The 16,122-nt window shown below is 45.1% G+C and overlaps 1 protein-coding gene across 13 annotated transcripts in view; it reads left to right on the forward strand.

The window, feature by feature from the left end:
• The window catches only part of BCL2L14 (BCL2 like 14), an 85,704-nt gene that overhangs the window by 61,161 nt on the left and 8,421 nt on the right, over nt 1–16,122 (forward strand). For 12 of the 13 annotated variants that reach the window (XM_059726665.1, XM_059726668.1, XM_059726671.1 and 9 more), the window contains 2 exons: nt 12,078–12,207; nt 15,404–15,847. In XM_059726665.1, coding sequence (XP_059582648.1) covers nt 15,412–15,847 — 436 coding nt within the window. In that variant the 5' untranslated portion in view covers nt 12,078–12,207; nt 15,404–15,411. The remainder of the gene's footprint in view (nt 1–12,077; nt 12,208–15,403; nt 15,848–16,122) is intronic. The other variant, XM_059726660.1, reaches the window with a different exon arrangement.

Genomic DNA, 16,122 nt, shown 5'->3' on the forward strand with positions numbered 1-16,122 from the left:
ATTCATCCTCCCTTGATCAGAAGAAACTTGAGTGCTACAAATACGTAGCACTGATATTTCACTGCCTTCTCCTTCTCATTTTCTTGTCTCTGAATCAATCATAGACACCAGCATAGAACACTGTAAACATGAGCTTGTAGCCACTTGCACTGAAAATCTATTGGGCAGCAAACAGATATCACATTTATCCCAGGACAAATGCAATCATACAGCCTCCCTTATCCATTGTCCTGGAATAAATCCTAAAAACAATTTTCTGGATAGGAGGTAGTAACAGTTTATCTTGGGATATTGCAAAGTACACCTGTACAGTTCCAGGATTGCATAACTGAAACAATGGGGAAAAAGCAGCACAACATTCAACTGCTCACTAAGTCCTGATTAGAAGCGTGATACATGTACATGCCAATTCCGGAATATTTTTTGTTCCTGGACAAATGCAGGCATGACTTATCAGGGACCAATGCTAGAAACAGAGCATGCATCTGATCTTGTATCTCTTTCTCAACAATGGTCATTAAATCTCCAAAAGCACTTGCATATAGATATGAATGTTTAATCTTCCTGGCCTGTAGACAATCTATATTTGCTTAATAATACTTTCCTTTTGACTGTGATTTAAATAAGTTTTCCAAAACCCTTGGACCTAAAATGTTGCTGTGTTCCAGTACAGAACAGAGGCAACTCTATATTTCAGTAATGAGTGAAATTAAACCTCTACCTGTTGGCTTAGTTGTGCACAAAATAGTTGCACTATTTTAAGTGCTGGCTAAATCAGTACAGCTACAGTAGTGTAAAAACACTTTCAAACATGTATACCTATATACACTGGTACACCTTTATTGTACAGCAGGTGGTCAAAATGAAACCAGCATAGGACAGATTCATATCAGCCTCATTATGTCCACACACAGGTTTATACGAGTATAACTATCGTCACTCCTCCAATAAAAATAATTACACCTTTTGACCTATAAAGTTTAGATAAGTATATGCTGCTCATGAGTCAGCGATTCTCATAACACCCTAGTTAGAGACTGCTCATTGATTTTTTTTTTTTTGATAAACCATGAATAAAAGGCATTGCTTAGATAATAGGGATACATGGTTGTGCTGGCTCTAGCTTGCCTCAGCTAAGAGAGATGCTTGTATATGAGGGGGGCAAAAATAATATATAGAGTAGAGAAACTCTTAAGAGGTTATTTTGAAAGGAAATCTGACAATCGCAAGGCCTCTCATTGAGGAACTTTGCCCAGTTGTGTGTTCTCTTACTTCATGCAATGTACCTGTGTCCGTGAAAGGAGATGGGCAAAGAAAGGCCCAGCATATGTGTCCCAGTGCAATTTTATTATTACTTCTTGGGTTTTTTATGTACTGCCTTTTAAGTTTTTCTCTTTCAAAATTCATTTCAGAATAAGTTAGTCAAGGTTCACACATGGCCTGATAACTAGAGCAACTGGAAATTTGACTTTTTTAAATCCATCAGTCACCTTTTTCAGATCTGCCTTCTCTCTCATCCTTTATTTGTCCCATTTCATCTGTAAACTCTTTAGGGAGAGACCATTGTCTCTCACTCTGGGCCTGACACTACTACAGAGTTAGCTGACCTTGAGAGACCAACTCTGAGGTTGCTCAAAGGAGAGTAGACACAACTGCAAAATGACATTCAAACTACTGATCAGCACTGGTTCCATTGTCATCTGTGTGGGGTTCAAATCCTTCTGGGAGGCATACCTGATGGCGCTCTCTGCTACTGCAGTTAGCCAAGCTGCTCTATGAAGTTCCACGATGGATTCTGGGAAAATGTTTGTCTGTTCTAGACACGAGGCAAAACTGTCGGAGGGTATTGAACAACTAACAGCAGCCAGTCATGTAGCCTGTGTCTACACAGAAGAATGGTTCCCAGGAGTGTCAAATATATGACCTGAGGAGCTGTCCTCCAGCCTACGAGGCTTCTGGAGGGGCTCAGAATTTTGCGGGGGGAGGGGCTGCCACCCAGTTCCAAGGTACAGAGCCCTGCTGAGGGGGCATGTTGGTGGCAGGAGGGTGAGCAATGGCGGTATTAATCCCTGCAGATCCCTGAGCTGAAATAGCAGCTCAGGAACTTGTGGTAGTTAATGCCACTAAAGCTCGCCCCGTTTCTGGTGATGGGTCTGAATCTGGCTCACAAGAAGCCCCCATGGTCCAGATCCTGCTGTGAAGCCAAGGGTGTCTGATACCTCTGTGCTAGCAGGTGGAGGCCAGCCAAGATGAGCTGTTGGGCAAGTAGAGAGGTCCTTTTCTTTTTGTGTGGAGGCAGAAGTTGATTCAGAGGCAACACTCAAATTATAACTCATGTTAACTATACACTGAAAATGAACCCAAAGGCTAAATACAGATAGTCAAAAAGCCCAAGGCTGAATTGATTTAATCTTCACAGGTTAATCCAAGCTGCATAGCTTGATCTGATAAGTAAGCAAACGGACATTTTTTTTTGATTCCAGGAATGCAGCCAAGTGCCTGCAGTGGCCCAGGCTAGAAACCAGGGAGACTGCTAGAGCATGTCTTCCTGCTGGGCTGGAGCAGACAGCTTGGACCAAAGCTAGCCAGCCCACCCTGCGAGGGAGGGGCTTGCAGGGGAGGTGCAAAGCATCCTGGCATACGGGGGACAGAGAACTTGAATCTGGAAGAGATCTGAGAAGGAAGTTCAATAAACTAATTTAACCTAAATCAGTTCAACTTAGATGTGGTGTCAGACTTACCTTAAACCGGTTACAGCCATTTTGAAAGTGGTTTATACGCACTGAACTTCTGTGTTACAGATTTTTGAGCAGGTTTCTGATCACTTATACCGGTTTATGTGTAACTTCTGTCCCTAGCCAAAAGGTCCATACGGTATCTAGAACACAAGGCCTCACTTCAGTTGGTGCCTCAAAGTGGTACCATACTGCAAATCGATCTAAGGAACATAAACCGAGAAAAAGAAAGGTGCTTTTTCTCTGGAAAAAAAAAGCAAAAAACCTTATCTTCAGGGAAGTTTTAAAAATACTGTGTTGTTCTTCTCTCATAACAGATCTCAAATCCCACACATTACTTCACCTAACTTCATCCTACAGAAATCAAGTCAGGTCACTAATATCATAAATTGGATTAAATCATGATATTAACTGAAACTCTACTTCATGGGGTGTTTGTTTGTTTGTTTTTTGATTTGCTGTTCTGTTGCTGAGATTGTCATCCTTGCATTGCGTTATCAAAACTTTTATCTGCAGCCCTAAGTACTAGAAGTTCAAATAGAAGTGGAGCTTCTGATGCAATCTTCCAATAATAGCAGCTAGGGCTTAGAGCAGGGGGAAAAGCCCTGTATATCATGGGACTTGCAGGCTCTTTCCTCTTTTTTCAGTATCTGCTAAGACCTCAATTTAGTTCCCTTTCCTGCCATCTGCAGTATTTGGCATGCCTAGAGTGAACTAGAAACGTGCTTCCTTGCACTCTTCAATTCAATGGTTCTCAATATTTTTATATTCGAGGAAAAACTTTTGAAAATGCCAGCTCTTACCTTTTACTCATGTATTGACTACAGAAAAAAAAAATAGAATAATTCTTCTGTTGCAAAGAACTCAAAGACCACAACAGGTCAGTTTTTGGTGCTGTAGATTCCTGCATGTAATTTCTGGGTTTACTTTGAATTATGTGTAGGTGTGTAGCACCCTTCATAGGATCTCATGAAACCCCAGGGTACCACGGCACTTGAGAGCAGCTAGATCAGGTCTATCCTATATGCTTGGGCTGCCATATCTCTGTCCTTCAACAGCGCAAAGAGCTGTGATTCCATAACAAATCTAGCCATGCTGGCAGAAGCTCCAAAGGCAGATACAGTCATACTTGGAAAACTCTGTTTATCAAGAGAGCCTGTTTTGCTCATTAGGGCTTTTCATAGATTCGTAGATGCTAGGGTCGGAAGGGACCTCAATAGATCATCAAGTCCGACCCCCTGCATAGGCAGGAAAGAGTGCTGGGTTTAGATGACCCCAGCTAGATGCTTATCTAACCTCCTCTTGAAGACCCCCTAGGGTAGGGGAGAGCACCACCTTCCCTTCCCTGGGAGCCCGTTCCAGACTTCGGCCACTCGAACTGTGAAGAAGTTCTTCCTAATGTCTAGTCTAAATCTGCTCTCTGCTAGCTTGTAGCCATTATTTCTTGTAACCCCTGGGGGCACCTTGGTGAGTAAAGCCTCACCAATTCCCTTCTGTGCCCCCCGTGATGAACTTATAGGCAACCACAAGGTCGCCTCTTAACCTTCTCTTGCGGAGGCTGAAGAGGTCCAGGTGCCCCAGTCTCTCCTCGTAGGGCTTGGCCTGCAAGCCCTTAACCATATGACTGGCCCTTCTCTGGACCCTCTCCAGGTTATCCACATCCCTCTTGAAGTGTGGCACCCAAAACTGCACGCAGTATTCCAACTGCAGTCTGACCAGCGCCCGATAGAGGGGAACTATCATCTCCTTGGATCTGTTCGTCATGCATCTGCTGATGCACGATAAAGTGCCACTAGCATTTCTGATGGCTTCGTCACACTGCCAACTCATGTTCATCTTGGAGTCCACTAGGACTCCAAGATCCCTTTCTGCTTCCATGCCTCCAAGCAGGTCATTCCCTAGGCAGTAGGTGTGCTGGACATTTTTCCTCCCTAAGTGCAGCACTTTGCATTTCTCCTTGTTGAATTGCATTCTGTTGTTTTCCACCCATATGTCCAACCTGTCCAGGTCTGCTTGTAGTTGTTCCCTGCCCCCCCAGCATGTCCACTTCTCTCCATAGATTTGTGTCATCCGCAAACTTGGACAGAGTACACTTCACTCCCTCGTCCAAGTCGCTGATGAAGATATTGAAGAGTATCGGTCCAAGGACCGAGCCCTGCGGGACCCCACTGCCCACACCCTTCCAGGTCAATACCGACCCATCCACTACGACTCTCTGGGTACAACCCTCTAGCCAATTCGCCACCCACTGGACTGTGTAGTCATCCAAGTCACAGCCTCTTAACTTGTTTACCAGTATGGTGTGGGATACCGTATCGAAGGCCTTCCTGAAGTCTAAGTAAACGACGTCAACCCCTACTCCTGTGTCCAGGCGTTTTGTAACCTGGTCATAAAAAGAGACTAGATTAGTCAGGCACGATCTACCTGCTATGAACCTGTGCTGGTTTCCCCTCAGCATAATTTGTCCTGCCGGGCTCTTGCAAATGTGAGCCTTGATAATTTTTTCAAAGACTTTGCCAAGGATGGAGGTGAGACTGACTGGCCTATAGTTGCCCGGGTCCTCCTTCCTCCCCTTCTTGAAAATGGGGATCACATTGGCCCTTTTCCAGTCCTCCGGGACCTAGCCCATGCGCCACGAGCATTCAAATATTCCCACCAGTGGCTGTGCAATGATGTCAGCCAGTGCCTTCAGTACCCTCGGATGGAGCTCATCCAGGCCTGCTGACTTAAAGGCATCCAGTTCCTCCAAGTGCCTCTGCACCATCTCAGGGTCTACGCATGGTAGTCTGGCGCCTTGCTGCTGCCTCTCTACAATCCTAGTGAGAGACTTGTCTTGCCCCTCTCTTAGGAACACTGAGGCAAAGAACTCGTTGAGGAGTTCAGCCTTGTCCCCCCTGTCCGTCACCAATTGCTTATGCCCATTTAGTAGGGGTCCTATTCCTCCCTGGGCCTTCCTTTTACTCCCTATATATCTAAAAAACAATTTTTTGTTATCCTTTACTTGGGATGCCATCTTCAGCTCCATGGTAGCTTTGGCCCATCTAACTGCCTCCCTACAAGTGCGAGCAGAGGAGGTATACTTCTCTTTGGTAATCTCTCCCCATTTCCACTTTTTATATGCTCCCCTTTTAGTCAGCAGGCTGTCCTGGATTTCTCTGGTCAGCCAAGGAAGCCTCCTGGCCCCTTTCCCTCTTTTTCCTCGCATCGGGATCGTCTCCCTCTGTGCCCGAAGGATCATTTCCTTAAGGCACGGCCACCCTTCCTGGGCTCCCATCTCTTCAAACTAATCGCCTGAGTTCATTGAAATCAGCTTTCCTAAAGTCTAGCACTTTCACCCTACTAGTTACCTTACCCACTCGACGTCTTATGGTGAATTCTATTATTTGGTGATCGCTGTCCCCCAGGTGACTACCAATCTGTAGGTCCCCTACCATGTCATCCCCTGTTGCCAATACCAGGTCCAGTAAGGCATTCCCCCTAGTGGGACCGTTTACCTCCTGTGTCAGGTGGAGGTCCTGTACACAGGATAGGAACGTGCATGAACGGTGGGACTTTGCTGTCTGTGTCTCCCAGCAGATGTCTGGGTAGTTTAGGTCCCCCATGACTCCTTAGTTTTTATGGTCTCTGAGAGCTGCCTCAGGAGCCCCGAGTCTAGCTGTTCCCCTTGGTGTGGGGGTCTGTAGCAGACCCCTACCACCAAATCCCTTTCTCCTTGCCCCCCCATGTAACTTAACCCACAATCCTTCTACTTTCTCCTCCTTCGATTCCGTCTTGATAAGGGTCGATGTATATTGCTCATTGACATAGAGTGCAACCCCTCCCCCTTTCTTCCCCACCCTGTCCTTTCTGTACAGCTTATAACCCTCAATATGTACCACCCAGTCATGGGAAGAATCCCACCAGGTTTCAGAAAGCCCTGCTAAGTCGTAGGTGTTTTCTGCAAGCAGGAGCGCTAGTTCATCCTGCTTGTTCCCCATGCTTCTAGCATTAGTATATAGGCACTTGAGCCCTGTGACTGGTGCCTTTTTTGCCCCCCAGCTCCAATTCCCAAAGGGCCCCTTATTGCTTACCTGTGCTTTATTGCTGGCCGCCCCATGGATTGCAGGTTCCCAGTGTTCTCCTTCAGGCTGGGCTGCCCTTGTGGGTACCATATGGTTTGGTGGTCCACGGCTTCCCCCGCCCTCATCTTCCCCTCCCCCCAGTGAGCCTAGTTTAAAGCCCGCCGGAGGAGATCTGCCAACCTAGAAGAGAACACATGCTTACCTTTGAGGGACAGGTGAAGCCCATCCCAACTTTATTACTATCCTGGTGCAAAGCTCTGGCTTCTTTTGTCCCCACTAAGAATACTTTGCTGGTGTGCAGCATGCCAGCATTCGAACCCCAGCAAAGTGCCTCTATTGTACCCCTGGACTTTAAACCATATCTTTTAAAAGGAAAAAAAACAAAGGGGGGGGGGGAGCGGGAGTAAAACCCAGATGCATCGCAAGGTTAAATTTCTTACCTGATGGGAGTTTGCAAATCAGCAGGCGGTATACAGAACAGCTGCACCGCACCACTGAGGTGCTCCAGGTGCTTGAAGGAGCTTTGATGTCAAAGGGGCCACTTTTGCACATAGTTCCAACCGATCAGAGAAGCAGCACCCTTTGAGGTAAAAGCTGCAGGAAACAGCTGAGCAACTTGTCTTCATCTCACAAACAGCTGTGAACCACCTGGATGCAAATGAAACTGGGTCTCCTGTAATCTTTCGCCAACCAAAAATGATACTCATATAAAACATACATGCTGACCACGCACATGAAAAACAGTGGTGCATGGATGCCCCCGAGCCCCTTCTCTCCCCCCTTCGCCCACTACAACAGACTTACCAGCTGGAGGCAGCTATGTCCAGTGTCCTTAAGGCTTGCTGCCTGTTTAGTCCATGGCTGAATCTCCATATTGGGCTGAATCTTTTCCAAATTGATTTGGAGACTTCTGATTCCATTTGGAGCATTTAATTGGTTTCCTGATTTAGATTTGGATTCAGAGATTCAGCCTCCGAATTGGGCCAAATCTCCTCTGAATTGAATCAACTACTGAAGCTTCGCACAGTCCTAGTGTGTAGCTTGTTTGCCTAGGGCCCGCTAAAGGGTTAATTTGGCCCTGCTTCCATGTAGAAGGTGAGGAGGATAAGACAGGAATAAGTGATTTGGAGAAGGAGCAGGGAAAAGTGTACATCCAGAGAGCACAGCCTTATGACTATTTTCTGCATTGTAGAGGTCTAAACAAGTTTAAATTGGAGCAGCTCCTGGACTGCTGTAGCAGACGGGGGCGGGGGGATAACCAGATCCCTGAGTGCAAAGGGCAAGAGCAGAATAACTGAAAACCCAGGGCCTTGTGCTTACCTCTTTTTTTCCTTTCCCTCATTTAGATTCTCTTGCAATTTTCTTATCTCTTTTATATTCATTTCTTAATTTTTAGGTGTATTTTCAGTTTCAAGATCCTCCTTTCCATTTAGTTCAGCTGGTGCTTAGCAGGCCTGTGTCCCTGATGGGCCTTCAGTTTCAGTTGTGGCCCTTGTTCTAAGAACTCAATTCTAAATTGCTTATCAAAGGCACTTGGGTTGTAGTGTACTTAAGTTGGCGTATAATGTATTTATGAGTTGGCCTGCCTACTGCTGAGCAGTTTGATCAAATGGCTACTTCTTGTAGTTGGGGACTAGTGTCCTTTTTCTTCCTACTTCCAACTGCCTCATTTGTGCCCAGCACACAGTTTTATGTTCAGACCCTTTCATATTTCCTCCACCTCCCCCCTTAAAGTGAAATTAACTGAAATAAACCTCAAGCAAAAATCCTGTTTGGAAGAGTGGCAGGGAACAGTTTGCTCTATACATTTCTACCTTTTTAGAATATTCTAGTAGAAATTTGCCTTAAACAGTATCATACTTTAAGGAAAGGAAACCATGCATGTGCAATTTAGTTTCTACCCTGAACCCACAATGACTATGGAAATTCAGAGAGGCTGTGTGTGGATCTGCATGCCTAATGAAATGGGAGAAGTCAAGTGACTTACTAGCTTGGGCAAGCCTAGGAAACCACACACAGACTCAGTCCAGTCACTTACTAATTTGAGCAAGTGTGGGAAATGTATATGTGCTGTCTCCTTTTTCTTTCCCAGCCAGAGTATGTATCCTACACTTACTCCTTTTTTCCTCCTCCACAACCCAACCAAATTCTTTCCACTTTACTTTTTTCAGCAGCTTTCATTTCTGCATATATTCTAATGTACTGCTGAGGTCTCTTTGGACTTGTAAAGATTCCAGTGCTTTCCTAGACTCTAGAAATTTCCCAAAGCAATGGCTGAAACACATTTTTCCCTTCTGAAAAATAGAATGGAAGGCAAGCTTTAATATCTGCCCACAGTCTGGGGGGAAAGTAGCAGCAACTGTGTATTTGCAAAATAGTTTGCAACCAAATGTTTCACAAAGTCATATTTGTCTGATTCTAGGCCTAGGTTGGTCTGGTTAACAGTTAGGCATTTGCAACCTTGGGTGTGTTTTGCCTTCAAAATCCAGCATAATGTGAAAGAGCTTCTTCCTTTATATGCAATAGTATAGCTAAGGGGTGGGGAGGTTGATTGGGGAACCAGCCCCAGAGACCAAGTTAAGGTCCCCCAAAAGTTCAATAATAACAAGAACGTTATAAAAATAATAGCATGAACTTGTCACTGTAGTTGGTACAAGTCTTGTGATCAGTGATTTCCTAGACAAAGCAGCATCTTGCTGCAGATGATTGCCCCAATCTTGTCAGTCCTTTACCCGCAACATCGCCTGCCCCCACACAGAAGGACAAAGAGGCCCCCATTTTTTTTTCCTAATGTGTGAAAGGAGTTGCTGTCTGTCTCAATCAGGGAGGAAGAATATCTGCTATGTACTGGGCTTTCTGTACAGCATCCTGAGCGGTGACCCAACCACTGAGTTCCCCTCCCTTTCCCTCTCCCAGACAGAATGAGGTGTCTCCTGCCAGGGGAGATGTTTAGGGCCATATCAGCTGGGGTAAATTGGCCTAGCTTTATTGATTTCAGGAGGCCTGTGATATAAACTATCACCTAAAGAACTATCCCTAAATAGCCAAGGTAACCTTTTTAAAGGCTATGGGTGAAAGTAATTAATGGCACAATAATCTATCTTCAGAGTAAGTAACTAATCTCAGGCTACCTTGCTTGGGGGTTATTAGCTTGACTTTCTTCTCCCCCTCCTTTAAAATAGCAGTATTAAAAACAGAAATAAAAACTAATGTATTCAGTATTAAGTTGCCAGGCACATACTCAGATAGTTTGTGTTTCTAGGAAATTATATTAAAAAAGAAGCCTAAAGAAGTTAAATACCTCCTATTGAATTCCCTAGTTGGGCACCTGTTTGTAAATCCTATCCAAATACAGTATCAATAACACTCCTGTTAGATCAACACAAGGGGATATCCAAATGCCAGCGTGAAATCCAGGCAGAAAACTGTAATCTGTTTGCTTTTACGTGTGTGTGTGTGTGTGTGTGTGTGTGTGTGTGTGTGTGTGTGTGTGAGAGTGAATTTAGTATCTGTTTCCTTCTGTGGAGTATAATTAGATATCTGAACGTTTGGAGTTTTCCTTCCCAGTGGAAAATAAATAGGTGGTATGTGTTATGTGGCTGGTAACAGCTGCCACTCTTGCACCCCCTCTAAATTGGGCCCCTGGGGCTGGTGCCCCAGTCACCCCCTGCTTATTACACTACTGGGTAACTATTTAGGTTTGTATATGCTCATCATTGAATGGAGGTAACTGCAAGCAGCACACAGCTAACTTTTGCTTTCATGAAAATACCCAGCTGCCAAGAAACAGCTCCTTCTCAAGATTTGACTGTAAGTAACAAGATTTAAAGCAGGAAGCAAGATTTAGGTGTGCCATAGGCAAGAAGAACCACAACAATACAATAGCAGCATTTTTTCCGAGCGTAAAAGCCTGCCTGCATACTAAGAACTTACAGGACTATGTAACATCGCCATATGGTGCCTTCAGAAGTAGGAGTGGCCACACAAGCAAGAACCTTCCTTTGCCTCCAACTTTCTACTAAAAGGCCCAAAGGCCATAACAGATTAAGCAGGATCGTGGTAGACATTTGCTATCTAGAGAGCAGCTGTTCCATTGTATTTCAGCCTTTTTCTTTCAAGAGACTTGTTGTTGCTTTGGCTTTATATCAGTCAGAAGGGAAATTAAGTTAATGTAAAGCACAAATGAGGAAGTCTTTTCAAGTTAAAAGATTGTATCATGGTAAACTATAATGGATCAGGGAATAGGAGGATAGTGTGAGACTGATGGAGCACCAGGTCCCCAGTTGAGGAGATGTGACAGCAGTTCTATCCTTCAAACTCAGGATGCTGCCTTAAAAATCATAGGATTTAATCATAGAATTAAAAAAAAATTGGTGTGGTCACTATATGCTTCTTTCCAACCCTCAGAGATTCTGTTTTCAAATTTCTGCAGCTCTGAGAATACAGGAATCTTTCATTTAATTTCTGTCTCAGGCACCCAGGGGCTGAATTAGGAAGTGAGGATTTCAGTAAAACTGCAAAATGGCATAAGATTTGCATTTAAAAATACAAGGCTTAATGACAGCAATCTCTGCAACTCTACTGAACTCTAAATTGATGGAATCCAGTCTGGATTGCAGGGAAATTAAAACCTGTGTACAATGGAACCTGTAAAATTTGGAAATCTGCTCAAGCCAGAAAATCTATACTGTTCTTGCATGTTTTGCGGGGAATTATGTAGTATATTTAATCAGTATAACCCCAATTAAACTATCGTGGAATTAGAAAGGAAATTTGGGGCCTATTGATAAAATTGCCTTGTATGTCACAGACAGTAATTACTGTGTGAGATGGAGTATAACCCCCAAGCATAGCAGAGGGCTGGGAAACTCTCCATATAAGATGGGAACCTATCTAAAACAGAACTTTTTTTCCAGTTAGGTATCATCTGTCTTAGGTTTCACTGTACATTTCATTTTCGCTGACAGTGGAATAGAGAATGCTCTCTTCCATACTGTGTCTTCAGTAACTGACATGTCTTCTCCTGGCAGATCTTTGAGGACCTTATAAAACTGTAACCTCCTTTCCTATTTTCTTCAATCTACCCAAGCATCCTCCTTGAATATTGCCTGTGTCATCTAGTCTGGCCTATCTCTAAGCTTACTGTATTGCCACTCATGTTTGGAACAGCCTTACTGTTTGGCATCTATCAAGGTCCTTTTTCTGTTTCCTCAAAATATTCCTAAAAACTGCCTGCTCCCAAGACACATCCCAGCAATAATGACCACATTCTATTTTACAGGTTCATAGATTGTTAGGGGCTGGAAGGGACCTTGCAGATCATCGGGTCCAGCCCCGCTGCTCTAGGCAGAAAGACAACTGAGGTCAACCCAGTGAGGTGACTGTCCAGTCTCCTCTTGAAAACCTCCAAGGTAGGTGACACCCTAACTGTGAAGGAGGCTTTCTGGTATTAAGCCTGAAACAGCCTTCCAGGAGTTTGTATCCATTGGTCCTGGTCTTCCCCAAGGGTGCCCTAGTGAACAGCTGTTCACTGAGCTCCTGATGCACTCCTCTGATAGTGGTAAACTGCTATCAAGTCCCCTTTCAGCCTTCTCTTCTTTAAGCTAAAGAGGCCCAGGTGCCTCAGCCTTTCCTTGTATGGCTTGCCTTGCAAGTCCCTGATCATATGGGTGGCTCTTCTCTGGGCCCTCTCAAGCTTTTCCATGTTCTTACTGAAGTGGGGTGCCCAGAACTGGACATAATACTCCAACTGTGGTCTCACCAGTGCTGAGTACAGCAGGAGTATCACTTCCTTAGTTTTAAACGAGATGCATCAGTTGATGTATGTCAGCACGTTGTTTGCCCTGCTGGTCACCGGATTGCACTGACGGCTCATGTTTATGTGGTGGTCACTCATGACCCCTAGGTCCCTTTCAGCTGTGGTGCAGGTCAGGCTGTTGCCTCCGAGCCTGTATGTATGTTGAGGGTTGTTTGCCCCCAGATGGAGCACCTTACACTTGGAAGTGTTAAACTTCTTCATCTGGTTCTAGTCTGCCCAACTCAGAAGCCTGTCTAGGTCTGCCTGTATCAGCAACCTATCTTCTGGGATGGCCACACTCCCCATAATTTGGTGTCATCCGCAAACTTGGCCAGCGAGCTTTTCACTCCCCCATCCAAATCATTGATAAAGATGTTGAAAAGCACGAGTCCAAGCATGGACCCCTGAGGGATGGCACTGGCCATTTTGCACCGGAAAGACACATTCATTCATGAGAACTCCTCTGGGTCCTACCCTGGATCCAGTTTCCCACCCACTGAACCATCAAGCAGCTGAGCCCACAATCTTCCAGTTTTCCCAGAAGGATATCATGGGATGCTAGATCAAAAGCTTTTTGAAAGTCTAGGTATATAATGTCTCCCATGGCCAGGTGGCAAGAGACCTGGTCGTAGAAGATGAGATTAGTAAGACCTGTGACAAAGCCAAGCTGGCTGTTGTTCAGAATCTTACCTTCTGCGAGCGTATCACACACACTTTTTTTAATGAGCTTTTCCAGGATATTCCCTGGGATAGAGGTTAGGCTGATTGGCCTATAGTTGCCTGGATCCTCCCTCCTCCCCTTCTTGAAGATGGCACAATGTTGGCCCTCTTCCAGTCATCAGGGATTTCCCCTGTGCGCCACCAATTCTGAAAAAGATTTGCCAGGGGATCCACAATGACCTCATTCAGCTCCTTCAGCACTCTTGGATGGAGTCCATCCAGTCCTGCTGACTTATAAATGTCTAGCTTTTCAAATTGGTATTGCACCTGCTCAGCATCCACAGTGGGGAGACCTGACAGTCCTGGCATGCCTCCGATGAGCCTTATCTCACTTGACTTTCCCCATGGTCTGGTGAAATACGGAAGCAAAGTGGGCATTCAGGAGTTCAGTTTTTTTCCTGAATGTTGGTTACCAGCTGTTCCGAGGTGTTAAGCAGGGATCCCACACTTCCGTTTGTTTTCCTTCTGTTGCCTACATACCTAAAGTAGGACTTCTTATTGTCCTTGACTCCTGTGGCTAACCCATACTCAGTCGCCACCTTGGCTTTCCTGATCATTTCCCTACAAGTGGTGGCCGCTAAAGTATAGTCCTCCTTGAGGGCCTAGCTCCCACTGTGTGTATACCTCTGGGGTTTTTTGTTTTTTTTTCTTTTTTAAGAGGACTATAATGTCCCTAATAAGCCAGGAGGGCTTACCAGCCCTCCTACTACTACCTTTCCTCCTTGCAGGAACTGTTTTCTTTTGTGCTTTGAAAATCATGTCCTTGAGCAATGGCCACTCTTCATGCACCCCATTTGCCTTCCCTTCCCGGTCCCTCATCACCTCCCCTACTAATGCTCTGAGCCTATCGAAGTCAGCATTCTTGAAGTCCAGGACTTCAGTCCTGGTGGTTGATTTGTCTACCTTGTGGCAGAGAGTGAACCTGATAATTTGATGGTTGCTGCTGCCCAGGTTACCCTCAGTGTTCAAGCCAACACCAGATCATCTCCCTGGGCCAACACCAGGTCCAGAAGAGCGTTGCCTCTGGTTGGCCCTTGCACTTCCCAGGTCAGGAAGAGCTCCTCAATCAGTTAGGAAATGTGTGAATGATCTGACCTAGCCAAGTGCTCCTCCCAGTCTATGTCCGGGTAATTGAAGTCAGCCATGACAACCAAGCCCCTTACACTCATGGCCTCTGTCAGTTCTCAAGAGAAATCCAGATCCAGCTCCTTCCCTTGGTTCGATGGCCTGTAGCGAATGCCCACAGTTAGGTCTCTCTCACCTTGCGCCCCATAACTTGACCCAGAGGGTTTTGAGCTGCTTATCTTTGGAGCCAATGTCAGCCTCCAGAGAGGTGTACTGCTCTCACTCAGAGCTCTACCCCTCCACCTTTTTCTCCCTACTCCGTCCCTTCTGTGCAGGGTGTAGCCCTCTACGGCTACACTCCAGTCATGCAAAGAGTCCCACCAGGTCTCCGTGATCCCTACCAGGTCATATTCCCCACTAGACAGCAGAAGGGCTAGCTCCTCCTGCTTGTTCCCCATACTCCTTGCATTGGTGTACAGGCAGCTGAGGCCCTTAACTGACATCCTCGTTTTCCTGAGACGCTGTGGGAGAACTGATTGGCTAGCATTTTCAGAAACAGTTATCTTAGTGAACTCCACAAGGGAGCTTTCCTCTGTGCCAGCGTGAGGTGAATGCCATCTCATTCACTATACAGGGACTGTACTTTCAAAGTGTGTGCGCATGTGTGTGTGATTCTGCTTATTAAGTGTTCCAGTTGCAAGGCACAACATACACATGAATCAATATATGAACAATAATATGTCTTAAAAAGTCTATTATAACCATCTCTTAGGCTAAAAATTTTTTGAAGAACTAAACTAGGATAATCAAAACCCTTTTAAACACAACAGGAGAGGAAATATGTTATAATCATTCCCACCATAGGATGGTTTCTTCCACACGTCTGTAATTACTTTAAGCCATAAACACATGTCTAATATTGCATTCTTTAAAAAAAAATGCCCTGATATTTTAACCAGATGCCATTTGGTATTAATTAAAGCAGTCTGCCCCCTAAGCTACTAACAAGGAATTTGTCTTTGCAGGGGAAAGGATGAGTTCACCCACTGATGCCAGCATGGAAGAAATCCCTCTGGAAGATGAAGATCAAGACAGCATGGAATACAAGGTTGTATTGGCCTTTGCCCAACGGCGATTGTCCGCCAGCAAATATGGGCAACTTCTGGAAAAGGGGGTAAAGACACAGAGAGGATTGTCCCAAGACGAAGGAGAAATGGAAAGTGTTCCTCAAGCTCATAAGACCAAGAGAAGCCACAAGGTGTCCATCAAGGACAAAAAGCCCACTGCCCTAAATAAAAAGCAAAGGACAAAAACATCTACCTGGAAATGCCGGCTTCTCCCTTCCTGTTTGAGAAGAGAGACAGAAGAGGGCCCCCAGCAGCCATCTGCCAACCAAGATGATATGAATGGACTGACCTTACATGCAGAAACAGCTGGTGGGAGTGCTGATGCTTCTCTAGGGCCAGAAGGTGAGTGCCCATGAGAGGATCTAGGATTTTGAAAAAGGGGGCGGGGGGTGCAGATGGTCAGGTGGTACATCATCACATAGAACACAACACACATTTTTCTCCAGTTAAAAATAAACTAGAAGCTTTACTAACATACTAGGGGCCTAGGGTGATACTATTCAATTTAAAATTGATGCAAAAATGAATAAAACTTTATTGGAATGAGTTAGAAACAGCCTGCAAGACTGTAAAATAAGAGGAGGTACTTTATTAGTGTGTGGGCCGGGAGCGGTCCG

Source organism: Alligator mississippiensis, chromosome 4 (genome assembly GCF_030867095.1).
Source record: "Alligator mississippiensis isolate rAllMis1 chromosome 4, rAllMis1, whole genome shotgun sequence".
Taxonomy (NCBI): domain Eukaryota; kingdom Metazoa; phylum Chordata; order Crocodylia; family Alligatoridae; genus Alligator; species Alligator mississippiensis.